The sequence below is a fragment of the Meriones unguiculatus genome, chromosome X (genome assembly GCF_030254825.1).
Source record: "Meriones unguiculatus strain TT.TT164.6M chromosome X, Bangor_MerUng_6.1, whole genome shotgun sequence".
Taxonomy (NCBI): Eukaryota; Metazoa; Chordata; class Mammalia; order Rodentia; family Muridae; genus Meriones; species Meriones unguiculatus.
The window spans coordinates 67,835,758-67,856,697 of record NC_083369.1 but is presented as its reverse complement, the minus strand read 5'-3'; the positions used below and the strand labels follow the sequence as shown (position 1 = coordinate 67,856,697).

The 20,940-nt window shown below is 39.3% G+C and overlaps 2 protein-coding genes across 4 annotated transcripts in view; one reads left to right on the top strand and one right to left on the bottom strand.

Annotated features, from left to right (window-relative positions):
• Trpc5 (transient receptor potential cation channel subfamily C member 5) overlaps window positions 1-20,940 on the top strand; it is a 352,275-nt gene that overhangs the window by 265,524 nt on the left and 65,811 nt on the right. The gene's annotated exons all lie outside the window — the stretch shown is intronic.
• On the bottom strand, window positions 37-369 carry Trpc5os (TRPC5 opposite strand). Its single transcript, XM_021663701.1, has one exon. The coding sequence runs from the start codon at window positions 367-369 to the stop codon at window positions 37-39; it is 333 nt and encodes a 110-aa protein (XP_021519376.1).

Below are 20,940 nucleotides of genomic sequence, written 5' to 3'. Positions count from 1 at the left end.
TGAAAAAGAAAAATGGTGGTTTTCACATGCTGGATCTTACTCACTTTCTGTATCATCACTTATTTCAAGGAGTATATCCTCATATATGCGGTTCATATCGATCATAGTTTCATCCATATCAAGGATTAGGTCTTCATCTTCTTTGACTGACAGTATTGATTCTAAATCAGAAAGATCAGCAAGATCCGGTAGGAAATCTTCCCCAGGAGGAGGGGCGACTGCTTCCACCTCTTCTGCTCTAACATTCTGCTGGACAGAGGGAGCTTGTTCCTGTGAGATAAACTGCAACAGCTCCTCCGCTATCCTTATTAACTGGGCTACACAGTCAATAAGTCCGGCAACTAGTGAAGGGATTGACACGGACTCCATGACTCAACCCTCTTCTCAAGAGATCAAATACTGCTCAAAACAAATAAATTATTGATAAATGTGGATCTTGTGGAGCTGATCAACAGTCTCTCTGTTGACTTAGATGAGAAATGAGACAGGTGGTGTAATTATGATGGTCATCAAGTGTAGAATGAGCCTAGTGGAACTACAAAACTTTCTGTGGACGATAGATAACCTCTCACAGAATGTCTGCTGTAATCACCACCAGCTTGTCACTTCCAAGACGAAACAGCAAATCAGATCTAATAATGGAAAAAGAAAAAGATCAGTATCCTTGTTCCTTTATCCATACAGAAGGTTATAGCTACAGTTACCAAGAATAGTCCATGATGTTAAGGGAGATCTCTAGCCACTGTTATTCCTTATTACAACCTAATGAGGATCTATTGCCTCTCTTTTCCTTTGGATTTCCCATGATATTTATGTTTGCTCAGGGATTTCAGAATAAAATGAGTATAGGTGCTTTGCATATTTCTCCTGGACTTCTCCATTAAGAAGGCTTGTACCATCACTCAGTCTTTAACTGTTTCTGTTAGCATCTTTGACCCATTGCTAGTTATATATAAACTGCTAAATGCTATGGTGTTTTTAATTATTAATTCCTTAAAGTTTCCAGTTGTTCTACATCCTAGAGACAGATGTTGCGGCACAATCAATTATAAAAGCTGTTCATTTATTCTTTTTAATTAGGCTACACAATCAACAACTCTAACAACTATTAGAGGAACTAACACTGATTCCACATCTCAGTGGTCTTCTCAATAGACAAAATATTAATAAAAATCTATAGCAAATGGTCTCATGGTGACAATGAAGCCTGTGAAACTGACAATGGTTACTTAGTTGATTTAGATGAGAAATGAGGATGTTAATTTGATTTTGGTAGTGACCAATTATTGTATGAGGCCAGTGGTGCTACAGAACTTGTTAATATTTGGGGATTTTAGGATACTAACCATAAACATAAAACAAATTCACTGCAAACAGAGACATGATTGATTTTAAAATATCATACTTAATGAAGAAGCTAGATACAATAGAGTATACAATAATACTATTCATATACAATTCTAGAAAATCTATGGCACAAAAAATAAGAGAATAATTGTGTCTAGGGAAATGAGAAGTAATTAAGAGAGGCAAAAGTGAACTATCTAGAGTGGCATTAATGGTTATATTTTACAGAGTTTAGGGTTATGTGAGAATATGAAATTGCTGAATTTCATTGATTGGTGGTATTAAAACTTGTTCATTTCACTGTATGACGCCCTTCCTTAAGTAACCAAACAATCAATCCCCTACCTGAAAATATTATGTCACATGAGATGCAATGCCTATAATATTGCAATAAATTCTCAAATTTTTGGAAGGAAGAAGGACAAAGAAACTAATTTTGCCTTTACTGTAGCTACCCCTCAAAAATAAAATAACTATTTGAAGTTATGATTAGGAAAACTGAGAATTATTAGGTATTAACTATCTTACTTATGGCTAGCCACATGGTGTGGAATAGAAGTCATCTTAGGACTAACCTCCGAAGACATCTCTGACATCTCATATTCTCAGTTCTGTTCCTGTTTAGAACAGAACTGAGAATATTCCTTTCACTTGATGTCCCTAGAAACTGGGTGAATTCTGATGGAGAGAAGTGGACCAATCTCCTATGGAGCCCACACCATTCTCAATTGTTTTAGGGAGTTTCACAGATATGTGAAACTCTCCACATCTGACATGCTGAAATTTTTCTAACTTATTGAAAGCTACTCACCTGTGATAGAGCTAAGATGGACAAAAGAGTTGTGGCTGTGCCTAGAAAATGATTTCAGGAGTTCTGCTTTCAATAGGCTGCAAGTGATCCTACAGCAACAGAAAATAACCCAGAAAGAGAGAGAAAAGAAACAAGACAAATTACAAAATTAGTAGGTGTAAGGATATCAGAAAGAGGTGGAGACAAGTGTAAAATGCAGAGACCTCCCTAATGTGAGCTGACAGGAGCAAGCATTTTCTTTTTGTGGCACTTGCTAATCTGGGCACAAGTTGAAAGACAAAGCATGGTCCAAAGGCAAAAATTCTCTACCAAGGAATGGGACTGTCAGCATAGCTGTTGATTTCAATTTCAGATGATTAGCATAATGGAAGCTTGGGGTATGCAGGGCTAGTTTTTCTTACCTGAAATTAGTCGAGGTCTAGGCTGGCCCCTGGGCAGGAAATTCTCACAACAGAGATGGGTAGTGTCACAAACACACTGCAAGTCTCTTCCTCAAAATGTAAACTAAATTTTGAAGACAGAGGGACATAGAGGAATCAATAAACTCAATACTACTTTTGAAGGACACTTTAGCCAAAATTATTCTTTTATTTATTTATTTATTTATTATGATTTATTCACTTTGTATGCCAGATGTAGCCCCCTCCCTCATCTCCTCCCAGTCCTTCCCTCCCTCCCTCTTCTCCCCCTATGCTCTTCCCCTAGTCCACTGATAAGGGAGGTCCCTCTCCCTTTCTATTTGACTCTAACCTATCAGGTCTCATCAAGGCTGTCTGCATCACCTTCTTCTGTAGGCTGGCAAGGTTGCACCTTCCAGGGGTGAGGTGATCAAAGAGTCAGCTACTGAGTCCATGTCAGAGACAGCTCCTGCTCCCCTTACTAAAAACCCACATAGAGACTGAGCTCCCTATGGGCTACATCTGAGCAGGAGGACTAGGTCCTCTCCATTCATGGTCCTTCATTGGTTCATTGATCTCTGCAGGCCCTACTGGCTTCAAATTATTTGGCTCTGTTGCTCTCCTTGTGGAGCTCCTGTCCCCTCCAAGTCTTTCTATTTTCCCCTTCTTGCTTAAGATTCCCTGCACTCTGCCGAAAGTTTGGCTATGAGTCTCAGCATCTGCTTTGATATCCTGCTAGGTAGAATCTTTCAGAGGCCTTCTGTGGTAGGCTCCTGTCCTGTTCCCTGTCTTCTCCCACTTCCCATTTCTATCCTGTTTGCCCTTCTGAATGAGGACTGAGCATCTTCCCTAGGGTCTTGTTGTTTAGCTTCTTTAGGACTACAGATTTTAGTATGTTTATTCATAATAACCAGAAGCTGGAAACAACCCAGATGTCCCTCAATTGGAGAATGGATACAGAAATTGTGGTACATTTACACAATGGAATACTACTCAGCAATTAAAAACAAGGAAATCATGAAATTTGCAGGGAAATAGTGGGAACTAGAAAAGATCATCGTGAGTGAGGTTTCTCAGAAGCAGAACGACACACATGGTATATACTCACTCATAAGTGGATATTAGACATATAATATAGCCAAATTTATTCTACAACATATAAAGAGACAGACCTCTTAAGGAACAACATTGGGAAATGTATACTACCAGATATCAAGCCTTAAACATAGAAAGGAAAACATTGCACTTTTTTTTCTCCTATGTGGAAGCTAAAAAATGTCAATAGAATGTATAATACTACCTGGGCATGGTAGCACATGCATTTAATCCCAGCACTTTGGGAGCAAATGTAGGTAGATCACTGTGGGTTCGAGGCCAGGTGGTCTACAAAGGGCAAGGCTACACAGAGAAACCCTGTCTCAAACAACAAACAAAAACAGGAAGGAAACTGGGAATGGTCACAGGGAAGGGACATAAAAGGAGGTTAGATAATGGCAATCAAAACAAAGCTAGACTGAAGGAATATGTATGTTCTGGATTTCTATGGCACAGTAGGTTCATTACAATAAGCTGTATATTTTCTGATTAACTAGATGAGAGTAACTCAAATGTTCCAATTTTGAAGAAAAGACAAATTCTAAAAAAAAGTCATGTTAATTACCCTATTTCCATTAGTGCATGTCAGTCCAGAAATGATAACTTATGCCTCTAATCCCAGCACTCAGGAGGGAGAGGCAGGCAGAACTCTGTGAGTCTGAGTCCAGGCTAGTCTACAGAGTGAATTCCAGGACAGTCAGGGCTACAAAGAGAAACCCTGTCTCGAAAAAGCAAAGAAAAGAAAAAAAAAAAAACTTTATCAGTGCATGTTTATGTGCATACAGAAATATTATGTTGTATGCACATACAGAAGTATTATGCTATACATCTATCTATCTATGTACACTACATGTTAATAAAAATTAAATTAAAAAATAAATTAAATAAAAAATAAAAATATCAAGGCTGAATTCATGCCTACAGAGGTTAAGATCACATAGTACTGATACATGGGCAGATAAGCCAAAGAAACCATGACCATGGTCATACATCAAATGCTAAAAACTAGTTTGAAATTGACTTAAACCTGAAAGATGAAATAAATATGTAGCTCAAACCATAAGAAGAAAAAAAAAACTTTTGTGATCTTAGGAAAGCAAGAATTTATCACATATACTCCAAATTAGCTAAGAGCACTCATCTATCAAAAGATACCTTAAGAGAGTAAAAAGGTCAACTATAAGGTAGGAAAAGAGTCAGAGAGCATTCCCAATAGAACGTTTATACCTACTCTGGGCATATATTTTTAACCCCTACAAATCAACTAATGTAAGACAATGTAAATGTCAAAACAAAAACAAAAGAAATTACTACTTCATAGAAGAGGATATTTACATGATCCATCAGTACACAGTTGAACATTTGTCACTATTACTCATCAGAGAAATGCAAATTCAGTCCATGCAGAGACATAGCAAGCCCCACAGGAATAGATACGTCGAAAGGACTAATCATCAGAAGCACAGAACAATGGGGTCACTGGAACTTATACAGAGTTGCAGGTGAATGTGTTGGCTTGTACCATTACTTTGAAAAACTACCAGACAGTGTAGACTAAAGCTAAGTCTACCTCTGTCTCATGAACCTGTAGTTTCACTACTCAATACATAACCAAATCAGAGAGTGTCACTATCTACCGGAACACATATAAAACACGTCAAAAGAAGCCAGACTATAACAGTATAGCATACATCCCATCATTTCACTTAAGTTTAGAACTATTAGTGCTGACAGCACTGTTTGGCCAGCCTGTTCATTAATGCGAAGGAAATGAAGCTTGACTATTCAGAGAAGGGTTCATTACCTGGGGTGGATCTCTACTTCCTATCCATAAAGTCAAGAGGTCCTGATCATCAGACTTTTTAACTGAGCTGCCTCTATAAGTAGCAAAAAAAAAAAAAAAAAAAAAAAAAAAAAAAAAAAAAGATAGCCAGAGTAAAGGTGATGCCACCTAACTGATAACTTGAATCTTTGCATCTCTGTCTCACTTTTTTTGGCATGACTAATGAAAAGCCACCACTTTCTTCTAACTGAAAGTCTTTGCCTGCTATTTGGGACTTCTTCCATCTGAAAAGCTGGCCATAAATATCTACCAGTGGGACAAAAAAAAAAAAAAAAAAAAAAAAAAAAAAAAAAAAGCAAAGAACTGAAATCTGCTGGGTCTGGGTTTAGAGTTGAGAACCTTCCCCGCTGTAGGCAAAGTAAATCACTTCATATCCCAGGGGAACAGAAGTCGTTACATGGGAATGATTCAAATATGCCTTTGGGGTGTCACCGATGCCAGTTCTGCATTCACAAACAGGCTTTGCATGTGTGTGTGTGTGTGTTCTCCCTTTTTCTAAGTGCTGCAGTGCATTGGATACAAGCATTTCATTTCAATTCTTAAACAGCATTTCTGTTGATGGTTCCTCAGCTGGTGGTGGGATTGCATCTCCCTTCCCTCTGGGCTGGGATTTTATCTGAGGTCTGTGAAGGTCTTATGGCAGCACAAGTAAATAAATAACCTCAAAGTTGGGTGGGACAAGATAAGAGGCTCTTGAGTGTGGGTAGGGAAGCAGCTGGGAGGGTGAATACATTCAAAGTACATTCTCTGAAACTATCAAAAAATTAATAAGAATTATTTTAAAAAATACTTCTGAACACACATAACTTCTCTTTGCCCTCCCCACATCCAGAAAAACATCAAGAAGACCTACTCGATCATTTTGATACAGTATCTCCCTGGGGAAATATAATGAAAGTAATGAACAGAATTTACCCTTATACTTATTTTTCCCTTATGCCTAATTTTTAAATTTAGAAATTGTTGCCTTTATAAAAAACTGCATGCAATAAGGCACTTATCTGTTATAGGACCTGACATTTGAAGCATTCATGAATCACTTTTAATTTATTAGGAAAAAGGGAAAGAACTGTGCTGTTGGAGAGCTGAACATGCCTTGTCTTAAATAAGTGTGTGTGTGTGTGTGTGTGTGTGTGTGTGTGTGTGTGTGTGTGTAGATACATAAACAGATAGAGAGAAAATTCAAGACAGAAACCAAAATAAGGTGGAGTAGGGATATGCCATCATAGTCAATTTAAAGCAAGTTCTTCTGAATTTCTTTCCTCTTTCTAGTTTGTTCATTGCTGTAGAGATGATCTTAGATTCTTGCTCACCCTCCAGAAAAACAACATAGTCACTGCAGGGAAAAAATAATTTGAAAATATCTTTTATACAGACACAATGTTTTTCAGAACACTTTTCAACCATGGGGTCAGCTACTCTGTCTTGGCTTGGGAAAACAGAAGCAGATGCTTAGCTCCTACAGGAGTCTTCAGAAAGCCCAGGAAGAAGATATAATACTTCCAGAAATGGTTTGGGCCTTCAAATAGTACTGAGGTCAGAAAAAAAGGCCGAAAATGAGGAAAATAAAAATAGTACTGAGCATGATAAGAAAAAGTGGTTCTGTTCCTAATTCCTCCTTCAGCTTTCTGAAATGGAAACTGAAAAGTTGTATGGGATTTTGATGGAAAAAAAAAAATAGTCTCTTTTTGCAGACACCAAAATGATGGTAGTGACTAAAAGGCAACTATATTGTGCAAAGCAGACTTACATTTTCATCCTAACTTTAGTAAATGAAATGTTTCTTTAAGCTACATTTGCCTTAATTTTCTTACCTGTAGAATAAAGATGACAGGAAAATTGCATAAGTTATTTCATGAGAGAATTTAGAAAGGCTCACCCTTTATAGAAAGAGCCTTATAAATTCTAGCTGCTTAACTATGCTAGAGGAATTCCAGGATCCAGGAATGTGTGGTGCTTCCTAGCCACTACTAGTGACTCCTGGAAGGTGACGGAAAAGATGGTGGTAGGCTTAGCAAAAACTGGAAAGGAAGGAAGAGGGGTATGATTCATCTCACAACTAAAAACAGCTTCAGATAACAACTTTAGACTTGATGAAGATATAATGGAGATGGAGGTGCACTCTCTAGATAATGAAGGCCTCTTACCATCTGTCTACCATGAATTCATCAAAACTAGTCCAGACTTTCAAATATTCCTATGTGGCTTGTTTAAGGAACAAGAGGAAAGGGTACGTGTCTTCCCATCCCAGCCTGAGTTTTCTTTTTTTTTTTTTTTTTCTGAACTTTAAGAACACATATGACAAGTACAGGACTGAATCCTGGATTTCTGGCCTTTTCTTTTTTCTTTTCTTTTCTTTTCTTTTTTTTTTTTTTCTTTCTGCAAATGCCAGCTGACCAAGAGAGACCTCATTCATCAATTTCATCAACAGGAATAATCAAAGACAATACAGTCTTCCTCTCTGCTTGAAAATCTACTTAACTACCTGCACCCCCCAAATGTACCTTTCTGGTTTTAGAGGCTTCAAAAATTATTTCATAACTCGGCTCAGTAGCTCATCTCAGGGATTTACAGTTTCTTCCTTCTGAGAACCATATCTTCAAAAACATTCATATACATGAATATACAACCAGCCTGTCTGACAAAGATTGTTATGGCACAACGGAGGGACTAGAAACCCAACATATTTCACATCAGAGATCTTTAGATTGTTGTGAGGTGGATAGGTTCACACAGGGTTGGGGGCTATATTTATTTAAGAAAATCTACATAGGCCAAACAAATCAAGGTGCATAGCTGGGATGTGGTCAAAACTGGAACCTGATTTGCTGCTCTTTCTGTACTTTCCACCTGCGAACTCCCTAATCCTTGAGAAAAAGTCTTCCAGATTCCTTGTCAGGACAGATACATACCCTGTGCATACCGTTACTCAGTGCTTCAAAACCTTATGCCATAGTTCACTTATCTATTGGAATAAAACCCTAAAATGGTATATGGACCTATATGTAGAACTGCCAAGTGAATATCCAGAGTGACGATTCACATCATCATTCCCTCCAAGAAAAAAATACTACAATATGAATACCTAGGCTGTCCAGTGGAATGGATCAGTTGTTTTGTTGTTTTTTTTTTTCCAAGCCAACCTGCTTTCCTCTCATATGATACATTACACCGAACACTTTTCTGCAGGCACATGATAACATAAATGAGAAAATTGCAGTACAAGTAAGTATTTCTAACCTAAAGGAAACCCCGATGGTCTCTTCCACTGTGCCACTAACAGGCTATGTTCAAAGCTTTTCCCTATTGCCACTGCTACACAAGAAGAGTGGAAACTGTCCTCTTAAATGTATCACTGAAGGGGAAGCTGGTATTTACTTGGCAGGAAAAGAAAAGGATACTTCATGCTTGGCATGAATCTAATTGGCAGATAATCCAGACGCTGCTACATTCTGCAGGGGTGGCAACTATTTTGTCCTCGGGATGATATAGTGGAAGATACAGCTCTATTTAGGAAGACTTTTTAATAGAAATGCCTGCCACCTCTGGTAAGCTCGAAAGAAGTAGCAGAAATGGCACAGACAGGAAAAGGCAAGCCAAGTCTTCAGTACCTTCTGGCAGCTAAAGCCACGCTATCAAAGCAGAACGACTGGATCTTTTTCTCGTGCCCTAGAATTCAGGGAGGTATACAGTAACTACTCCAAGAATTATTGAAGTAGGCTAGAATTGTCTTCTGAGTCCCTTCCCAAATCACAGGAAATCAAATGGCTGAAAGTTAAACCACTGCTACACCAGCTCTGATGGCCATAGTGGAACAGCAAAGAGTTTCGCATAGAAACTTCACATTGAAAGCAGTAGTGTCAACCTAAATACAAACTGGTAAGTACTTGCTAGACTCAGATAAAACATCATTGAGCCATAAAGGCCTGGAAACCTCTGTTACACAGACATGTGAGAAGCATTTGACACTGGCAGAGAAGAACGGGTGGAGGAAAGAGACGTTTTCAAGGAAGTAGAGTCAGGCGGAAAAGAGCAATTATTAGATTTCTTTCAAGCACTATTTGTACTTCTCATTGTCAAGCATGATTTCACTTGCCACCTGGAACAGAAAGACCCGGAGACATAGCGGGGGTGGGGGATGTTTCCCTTAACAACATGGCCACAAAAGCTTAAGCCTTCCAGCTTTAAAATATGCCTTTAGAAACAAAAGGCGGCATACCACATAAGCTTCAATAAACTGTCAATCACTTGCTTACCACATCATGTGGCTTTAGGGTATAAAATGAGAACACAAACTGGACGTGGTGTGGAGGCAGTTCTGGAAAGATCCTGACTGCGGTTTACTGGTGAAGACAGATTCTCCCTTCCCCTCTCATTGCTGTCAGAGTGCTTATTCCAGAAAGACTCCCACGACACCTTCTGGAGATTGCTAGCCCTGCTCAAGGACTAACACAGTTTTCACAAGATCTCCACTGAGATTGAGACCTGGTTGGAATTAAAGTGGGTTCCAAGTAGCCTAAAGTATGTTTACATCCTAGTCAAACTTGAATAGGCCTGGCTAGGGCTTTAAATATCTTTGGTTCTGATTAGGCCTAAGTTGAACCCTGACAAAGTTTCAGCTTGAGTCTGCTTGGACCTTAACTGAACTGATGACACTTCCTGTGCCCTGAGTACACCTCAGTGGCCTGACCAATGGCCTGATCAGATCCTCAGTGACCTGACTAGGCATTAATGTGCTTAACTCGCCTTTAAAATTGTCTTGCTGCATTTTAACAAGACTGTGACAAGGCTTAATATAAACTGGGCTTCTAATTAGACTTTAGCTTCATCCTTACAGAGATATTCAGTGGGCTTTAGCCCTGGCTAAGCTTTAACTGGGCTGTCAAGGTTTTAACTGGGCCAGAATAATGTTACAGTTTAGCATAACTTAGTAAGGCCTTTATCAAGATGGATAATCTTGAAGCAATCTTAAGATTTAGTTGTACCTTAAAAAGAGATTTACATACGACTTCTGTTCTGACTATATTTTCACAGTAGTCATGAATATGGGCCCTGACATAAATAATTTGTCTAAAATGTAACCTCTGGCCTTTAACCAGTCTCAAATGATGCAAGCAGTACTAGGATTTGGCTACATGTACATTAAATAATCCTTCAGCCAGCCTGGACAGGAACTAAACTAGACTTTGTCTTTATCTGAAGCTACCCAAAACTCAACACATCAAAAGTTGATACATAAAAATAATATAACCCAGTCTGAAACCAAACTAGTTTGCTTTGAACTAGAATGAAGCTTTGACTATACCCTCATAGGACTCTGATGCATTTCAACAGGGCTGACTCCCTGCTAGATGCTGTGACTATTTTAGATGTTTAGGATCTTGACGGTGCCTTCGTGGAGTTGACATTTCAACCAAGCTAACTAGTACTTAAGTAAACAAATGTTCTGCAAAGGTCTTCTTTTTATTCAAATTTATTCATTTTGTTTTTTAAATTTTTCTAACAACTTATTCATTATATGTCCTGATTGAAGTCCCCTCCTTCAACTCCTCCCAGTGTCACCCTTTCTCCCTCTTTCTCCCTATTACCTTGCCCTAGTCCACTGAAAGAGGGAGTTCTCCTCCCCTGCCATTTCCCTATAGCTTATCAAATCTCATCAGGACTGCCTGGATCCTCTTCCTCTGTGGCCTGATGAGGCCACATGGCCAGGGGAAAGTGATCAAAGAGCAAGCAGTTGAGTTCATGTCAGAGGCAGTTATCGGTAGTATAGTGGTGAACATAGCTGCCTTCCTGCCATGATCTTAACTGAGATCACTAGGCCTGATCCAGATTTGGGCTCTCAGTAGGCTTTAACTAAAGTTCTGGCCAGGCTTCACCTGGGCCCAGTTATTAGTTAGGCTTTAAGTAAAATCTAACATTTAACTATGCTGAAGCTCTGCCTAGAAGTTATCGAGGCTTAATTACACTGTAGCTACACTTATGCCCTGGTGAAATCTAAAGTAAACTCAATAACACTGTGTCGTTTCTAAGACTTTTTAGGACATAATTAGATTAAAACTAGAAATTAACTAGGCTCTACCTTAGACTAAACTAAGCTTCATCCCTTCCTATGTCATAACTGGCTCCAATTATATTTAAACTAGGCTTAAGTATCAGCTAGGTTCTAAGTAGGTCCCTAATTGACAAGTCATTATATCGAGGCCCTGTCTATAACTTAAATAAATGTAATTATATCTTAGCAATCCCTACATTCAGGTTCTACCTTAACTAATACCTGACTATACCCAAACTAGACCTTAATTGAAATAGGTCTGAGTTATGCTCAGAAACAGGCAATATTTTAACTATGCTCTAACATGTAACTAAAATGAAGCCTAGTATAAAACTCAACAAGATTTGCTTATAGCTCAATGAGGCTTAGTCCCTAGATAATCTTAAGTAAACCCTTAAGAGAACTAACCTCTGAGATGGCTCAGAGGTTAAGAACACTGGCTGTTTTTCCAGAGGTCTTCAGTTCAATTTCCAACCATATGGTAGGTAGCTCATAACCATCTATAATGAGGTCTAGTGCCCTCTTCTGGTACACAGGCACACATGCTATCAGAATACTGAATACATAATAAATTGATAGATCTTTTTTAATTTTTATTTCTAATTTTTAATTTTTATATTAATTTCAGTTTATTTACTTTGTATCCCAGCTGTAGCCCCTCCCTCATTCCCTCCCAATCTCACTGATAGGAGAGGTCCTCCTCCGCTTCCATCTGACCCTAGTCTACCAGGTCTCATCAGAACTGGCTGCAATGTCCTCCTCTATGGCCTAGTAAGGCTGCTCCTCCCTTGGGGGAGGGTAGCAAAGAGCTAGCCACTGAATTAACGTCAGAGATGATAGTTAGATCTTTAAAAAAGAAAAGTAAACTGTATTTATGAACTCATAAGGCTTTAAATAAACTCTTAGGAGAAGTAAAATATATTTTTGAATTTGTAACACTTTACTTACACTATGAATAGCACCTAATAGGTTTACTCACTGGGAGAGAGTTTGTTTGGATTCCCACTAGAACTAAATTTGCCTGATGTACTCAAAAGAGCTTATGTCTATTCTAACCAAAACTAAACGACTTGGGTTGTAACAGAATCCTAAAGTAACGTTAGATCCTGGAAAGGTTTGAACTAAGCTCTAACTAGTAGTAGTGAGGCTTTTGCCCTAGCTAGGTCCTAAATGTGTTCTACCTAACTCTTAACTAGGCTTAGTCCCTGCCAAGACCCAGATTCGACTTCATTATATCTGAATGAGGTTGAAGCTCAAGCTATGCCTTAACTAAGATATTAATAAACCACAACCAGACTTATTTCTTGCTTAGAATTTAACTAGTCTCTCTATAACTAAGCCAGGCTTAGACCCTGGCCAGAGCTTAACTGCGATCTAAATTCTAAACTAGACTTAGGTCCTAGCTAAATATTCTTTGGTCTGCTGAGGCACTGCCTATGCTTCAACTAGATTTTACTCTCTATTAACTAGTCCAAGGCGCTTTCTGACTCCTAAATACTGTCTAACACAACTAAGCAACATTAACTAGGGTTTAAGTTTACTCTACACCTTAGACTTTATTACTTAAGTCCCCAGTAGGGTTTATGTAGACTCTGATTAAAGACTGACTAAATTTAGGTAAAGGGGCTCTTACTAAGACCAACCTAGTCTTAGAGCCGGAGTTTAACCAAGCGCAATCCAGTAATTATAACTACCTAGGGTTTACCTGAACTCTAAAGAGCTCTTTACATCGCTCTTACATGGACTTCTGCATTGCCCATACTTTAATAAGATTTTGAGAGGACTTAACGATGCTAAGGTTCTAGACAAAGCTAATGATACTCTGCTCTGAGAAGATTTTAAGTATGGTTAGGACCAGACTATATCTTAACTGAGTTCACTAGATTTTAAGTAGATCAGAAGGAGGTCTTAGGCCATGTGTAAATCCTAAGTTTCATGTAGACACAGTTAAATCTAAGTTCTGACTTCTACTAAACTATGCTTAATGACAATGCGAGGATCTGATTATACTGTGACTGGAACTAGGATTGGACCCTTATGACAGCTCAACTAGGCTATTACTAAAGCTAAACTAGATTTAGCTAGGGCTTAGCTGAGATCTGGCCAGCCCAAATTAGGCATAAGGCTTGACTAGTGCTTAATAGGAGACTTACTAACAATAATGATTAGCTTTGTTAAGACTTATCAAAGCCTAAGCTTGGTTAAGAGGTAAGCAACTCTAATTGAATTCTAGGCATGACCCAGGCCTACTAAAGTATTAGAGTCCATCTGAGGCCAGGGTAGTGTAAAAACCTGGTTTAGGTTTAGCCACAACCCTACTAAGCCCTAAGGCTAGATAAGGTATGCAAAGAATGTCCAAATTTAGCTAAGATATAATAAAGGCAGTGGCTTTAGGTAAGGCTTGAGCTTAAGATTGCTTTTTGCTCTTAGGACCCAATTTTGGTTCCTATCCTCCATATCAGATGGCTCACAACTATCTATAACTTTAGCTACAGGGAATCCAAATGCCTTTTTCTGGCCTCTGGGAATAAATGCCGTCATGTGCACATACCTACACACACACACACACACACACACACACACACACACACACACTTAACAATAAAACAAATATCAAAACTTTATATGAACTGACCCTTAAACAAACACACAATTAAAAATAAAACAAATATTATCAAAACCTTATATGGACTGACCCTCAAACACACACACATTTAAAAATAAAACAAATACTATCAAAACCATATATGGACTGATCCTTCTCGAGAGACTGTGGCCCTAAACTATACCTTAACTGGACACTATTAGAGCATAATCAACCTAGGTCTTGACTAAGTCTTAATTAAAAGCTGACCATAACTATGTTTAGAAACTTTCTGAGATTTAGCTACATGACACTCAGAGATTAAGTACATTAAGACTCTAGCAAGGGCTCAGCTGGATAGTTAGTAGGCGCTGGCTAAGGCTTCACTGCCTTATTGTATTGGTATTGGCACTGAATAGATCTAGACTTAAAACCTACAATTTACTTTTTTAGGTTTTACTGGCTTTTGGAGACAGGGTTTCAGTACATAACCCCGGGTGAGCTAGAACGCTATATAGGCAGGGTCAGACCTGCCTGTCTCTCTCTGCCTTCTGAACGCTGAGATTAAAGCCCACTTGCCACCATATCTTCCCAAGTGAGTGGGGGAAGGGAGTTGTTAGAGTTTCACTGTGTAGCCCTACCAGCTCAAGCTAATAAAAACCTGCCTGCCCCTGCTTCCAGAGAGCTCAGAGGGCAGGCATCTGCCCTTTTTTGCTCCTTTTTTGTTTTTTCTTTATTTTTTGTTTGTTTGCTTCCTTTTGGCTTTTTCCTGAGAAAGGTTTTCATTATGCAGCCCTTTCTGCACTAGAACTCACTCATGCAGGCTCAAACTCAGATCAGCATGCCCCTGCCCATGTTTCTATCCATGCTCCTGCCCCTGCCCCTAGCTCTACCCCTGCCTCCCGGCCCTGTCTGCTGCCTCTGCCACTGCCCCAGACCCTGCCCCTATGCTGCCACTGCTGCTGCTGCCCCTGAGGCTTCCCTGAGTGTGGAGATGAAAGGCATGTGCCACCCTGTTCGCCTCCCTTTTTTTTTCCTTTGTGGTACTGGAAACAGAACCCAGAATCTTGTACATATTAGGTAAATAATCTACCACTGAACTAAATCTTGAGAATCTATCTATCTATCTATCTGTCTGTCTTTCAAATCGGATATTTTTCAGTAGCCCTGGATGCATGGTACTTGCTATGTATCAAACTAGCTTCAAACTCTCAGCATCCCAGGGGCTGGAAATGCAGAACTATGTGCCACCACGTCTGGCTAAACAGTTTTTAACTAAATACAGATCTTCAGTACGAATTGATACTACTTAAACATTTAAATTATGCTGGTGGACATCACACGATGTCCTTTAAAACGTTAGGTACATTTTAGAACGCATTTAGAACTAATCTAGGTGACTACACTTTGAACTGTGACACCCACACTTCAAGTACAGCTAGGCTTTATTCTTTAGTAGGCTAAGTAGGTCATAATTAGGCTTAAGTACTTTGAGTTCCTAAGTCTGAGTACTTTCCTTAATTCAAGACTGCTCAGGCTTTGGCTAATTTGCAGTCACTTGTTCTTAAGAATAAATTCAGTTCTGTACTCCTTCCAGCCCTGAACTCCCGTAATTTGAATCTGGCCTTACCTCGGCAAGTCTACAGTTTCACGCTGCTCTCTGAATCATACATAGAAAAAGCGAGAATATACCACCCATCTTACCCCACTGAAGCAGGAAACAAGACTGCATCCGACTGCACTGCACCCAGCCATGTTTCTAGTGTGACACAGGAAACAGTTATCCCTCAAGAAACCAAGGGATGTTTTTTTTTTTTTTTTTTTTTTTTTTTTTTTTTTTTTTTTTTTTGGTAACACCCAACCTGGAAGTGCATTTTTGTCCCACCCAGTCACATGATCCATACTTTTTCAAAGACATTTATACTTTGTAAAAGATATGGAAGGAAGTGTTCCCATCTACGCAAGACTTAGCTAGAGCTTGGATGTTCAAGTCACAGTTAAGAAGAAAGATAGCTGATAGACTAGAATAACAGTAAAGAACCTTCTGTACTTTTTACAAGGCTAAGTAAGTGCTAGGATTTGTAGCTCTTATGAACCTTGTAAAGTTAGCATATCAGTCCCACTGTAAGGAAGTGGGCGGTCTGCTGTGCACAGCCTTGGCTTAGGATAGGATATTGAAGGTTTCTGTTGATCAAGAAGGAACAGGATGATAAAATCCAGACCAGAGCATGAGCAGTAACCCATATCTAATAGTTTCATGGATTCTTAGTAATAAAAGACTGGTAATTTTGTTTCCACATTCCCACTGTGCTATTTGGTTTAGAAGTGTTTTTAGACTTTCAGTTTTTAGTTCAACACATGTTTTCTTTCATCCATTTATTCAAATGCTTGACTGATTTATTGGACTTCACCACAGAGCAGTAGAAAGACACACAAACAAATTACAAAGAATGTATGAAGCTTGCAAAGTGTGATGTAACAGGACGTCTGAGGTTTCTCCAAATCCTTATCCCAATCTAGCTGTTTGTTTGCAGTCATTCCCTGTGACCATAACAGAGTAACACCTTCCAGAAACCACAGACCCCACTAAGATAATGTAATAAAGTCTCTCTGACACATTTTTTTCAATTTTTCTTTCTTTCATTCTCTTTTATTCTTTTTCCTTTCTGTGATGTTTACATTTCAGGATCAGCCAGATATACTTCCTCCTGTTCTCCAGGTTTTCCTAGATCATGTATCCTGTATCATGGTTAGATGATCATCATTTTGTTGGTATGGGGGTCATGTAGATGGAACCCCAAGAACAGCAAGAACCCCAAGAAAAGTATGTTTCTCAAGTTTTGGAGACAATGACTGCATGTCATGCCTACTAAGAGATATCATTAAAACTTACTTAATCTACCAAATAAATTCTCTGAGCTGTAGGCAAAATGGGAGGGTGGATACAATACCTCAAAGAAAGCAAGAATTCTGAGTGTCTTGGGTACAGCTTCTCATCTTCTTATTTCGTCTTCAGAGGCATAGAGGACAACCTCAGTCAAGGCAGGGAGCAAATGCCAATGGACTCCAAGTGGGGCAAACTACTTACTTGTACAGCTTTGATATTCATCTGAAACAGATTAAACTCAGTGTTGCATTCTGCAGAAGCAAAGATAAACATTGGAGAAAATTCCTTCCCTCCAGCTGCTTGGTTGTAACTCCCTTGTAATCTTACTTGCCAATAACTCCTGTTGCTCTCTCGAGGCTTTCCATTCAAGACTGTTAGGAAAGCCAAGAATTTACTTGAGGGCCATCCTTATCTCTTACAGGAAGTCATTATCCCATTCAGATAAAGGAGAGCTCCAAATACAATATGAAAAAGTAAACTTTCTATCTCCTCTCAGACACTGGCAAGAGTTGTTTGTGAAGTAACCCATCTCAAAATTGGAAGGCTAACATTCAGAGACATGATAGAAAGATGGCCACCAACATAATTGCCATCCAAAGGTTTGTCTTTAGGATGGTAAGAATTTACATCATGCTCATTACATTTAGAGAATTAAGGTATACCCCCTCCCCACAGAAAGCTCCTCTATCTGGTGCCCTGCCGTCATTTGTCTCTTGCACATTTTTCCCCATCTTTTTCCCTTTAATTTAATTAAATCACTCTATTTCTGAAAGGCCTTACTCCTCAAGCCGACTATCCCTTTGTTTTAGGTCACCCCCAGACAGGCAGAAACACACCTACATACACATCACAAATCATCATGCGCCCTTTGGATGTGGGTTTGATTGGGCTCTGTGCGTCAAACCGCACGGCCTTGCACACACATGAAGCCTCCTTTATTTTTAAATATCAACAAAGCTCTTCTAAACAGGAGGGGCTAGAACAGCCTTACAGAAATTTAGAGACTCATTAGGAAAACCAACCAAGCTCAACTAGGAACAAAAATAACATACTCATTTGTTCTCAGCAGTTGCTACAGGAACTTAGAGAATGCAGACATCAGCACACACTGGAATGCTTATGAAATCTTCACATGTTTCATGATGGAGTCACAGCCTATCTAAAGATTAAACAAAACCATGAACTGGGAACTGGCTGGAGATTCTGTCTCCCCACACATACCACCCCTCTAACCTATAGAGTTAGGCTCAAAGCATTAAACAGCTTGATTCACAGTGAGTCCTCTGCTGCCAATCCTTTCCCAGCCCAAACTACCCTGTCATCTTCCCCACACCCCTACTTGTAACTGTCAGGACACTTCAGTCTTTTCCTCAGAAACCCATAGCCCTAGAAAAGCAGACACTAACGAGAAAAAGACAAATAAAGATAATTAGTATTCAAGAGAGCATTCATTATGTGCCAGGCATAGAACTATATTCTATCTGTCCTCATCACTACTGAAAATACTTTAACTGCCAAAGTGAAAGAATTTATTATGTACCAGGCAACCAGGCAGGATCTTAATTTTTGTATGCAAAATCTCATACAGTGACTCTGAGACAATTATACAAATATGTAGACTGAGTCATGATGAAGTATAAGAATTTGTCCAAGGACATATGGGTAAGATGTGGCCAAACCAGAGTTTGACTTCAGGCTTCCCTCATTCAGCACCGATACACCAGGGACTGTGTGGTGTGCTGATTACCACATGACCAGAAAAGATTGTTGTTGTTGTTGTAGGCCATATTTTCTTTTGTGTTATTCACCTCTGCCACCCTAACACAAAAGCAAAAGCAACATTATGTAGCACGTAATGAAATAAGCATGGCTTTATTCCCCCAAAATTTACTTTTAAAAGAAGCAATCATAACAGACTGTATTTGGTTCATAGGGTCTTACAGTCAGATCCCAAAGTGAGATCATTAATAGTGTGATGAGGATGACTTTGGTTTAAAGACCCAGTTCCTACCACTTAGACAAGCCACATGCTTCTGTTACAATTTCTTCATCAGTATGAACAGAATAATGTATTCTCTCAGAGTCAAGACTGGAAAATTTAAGAATGAAAGGAATGAGTAATTGTAAAGTACCTAGCCCATAGTAAAGTTCTCAGTAATTCACTACTATTCAAATCCCACCACTGCGGCTGGAGGATTAAGATTGGTGAAGTCCACTACAAGGCTGGTCTCCAGAAGGAAGGAAAACGAGATCAGGATATTTTCTTATCTCTTTAAAACCAAACTATCAAGGCCCTAGTGGTCCTCATACTCAGCAGAAATGATCATTCCTACAGAGTTCCAGATAATTTGATTCTCTCTTCAGCTGCAGAAACACAATGGGCCCTTGTGACTTTACTTTTCTGTTTCAGTCATTAGTTAGAAAGTTTCCTGAACTCCTCCTAGCTCTGTCCCTCCCCAGGAATCCCATCCTGGGAGGCAGGAATCTGATTGTTACAATGTTAGGATTCTGCTGCAGGCATTAGATTCTGGCAACAAGAGTCTGACAGCATGCCAATTTAGGATACTGTAAATTTGCTTAACCCTCATAATGACACTAAGTTATGCGTTGTTTAATAATCTTCATTTTGCAAATAGGGAAACTAAAGGCCAGTGACATTAAGTAACTTGCCCATAGTCATCCTGCAGAGTGACTGTCATTTGAACCCCAGGTCTCTCCATCTGATTATAATGCAAAGACTATGCCCCTAACTTTGCAACATCATCATTAGAAGCATCCTTTAGTCCTGCTTATCCATCGGCTCAGTTTTGAGAGCATTGCAAAGTACTTCCCACCGATGATCCATATGATTGTCACAATAGCTCTATGAGGAAGGCAACACACTGTTACACAGATAAAGACTGGAGCCCAAAGACTTGTTTTGAGTTGCATCACAGTTCAGAGGGCAGCTCAGACTAAATGTTCAGTAGAGATACTTCTCCCCTTAGTAGGATCAATACTGATAAATCCATGCATGGCCAGTTCAAAATGTAAGTCAAAGCTGCATTTAATAAAGCTAAATTGTAAAAAACTTTTCAGCTTAACTACACAGTACACTGTAAAGGAGCTGTTACTTCTAGCTGTGACCATAGGATGGACTGGCAGCTGCAGTTCAGCACCATTGTAAGAGTGCAGCCTTGCCAGACCACAGAGAAGGACATTGCAGCCAGTCTTAATGAGACCTGATAAGCTAGAGTCAGATGGAATGGGAGGAGGACCTCCCCTATCAGTGGACTGAGGAAGGGGCATGAGAAGAGATGAAAGAGGGAGGGTGGGATTGGGAGGGAATAGGGGAAGGGGCTACAGCTAGGATACAAAGTGAATAAATTGTAGTAATTTCGAATTTTAAATGTAAAAAAGAATTTCAGACCACATAGAGATTGCCCCACAAAGACATTTTCAATTCAAAATATGCTGTCACACTATCCTAAAGGTAAAAATTCATAACTGAGACTACTATAATTTTTACTAAGTTTTTCTTGCTATGAGGCCTGAGTCTGTAGCCCAACCTACCCTCAAGCTCATAAGTAGCTTAACCTGGCTTTGATCTCCTGGCAATCTTCCTGCCTCAGTCTAATTTGAGTGCTGGCATAATAGGGATGAACACCTGGTTTGGAGAGTTATAAATTGAGCACTTTCAATGCATTTGTTACAGAGCAATATTTTTTACTTATCTGAAATGTGTATTGAACCGGGCATCCTGCATTTGCATATGTTAAGCTGGGCAAATCTCTCCACTGGGAATTGCCTGACCTATGGTAAAAACAGTTATCATGTTTTTTATCTAAAAGTTAACCAACTTAGAATTCCAAAACACATCTGGTCCTGGGAGAGAGGCAGGAATGGGGCTGAAATGGGGCTTGTCACTACTACATCTCTCACAT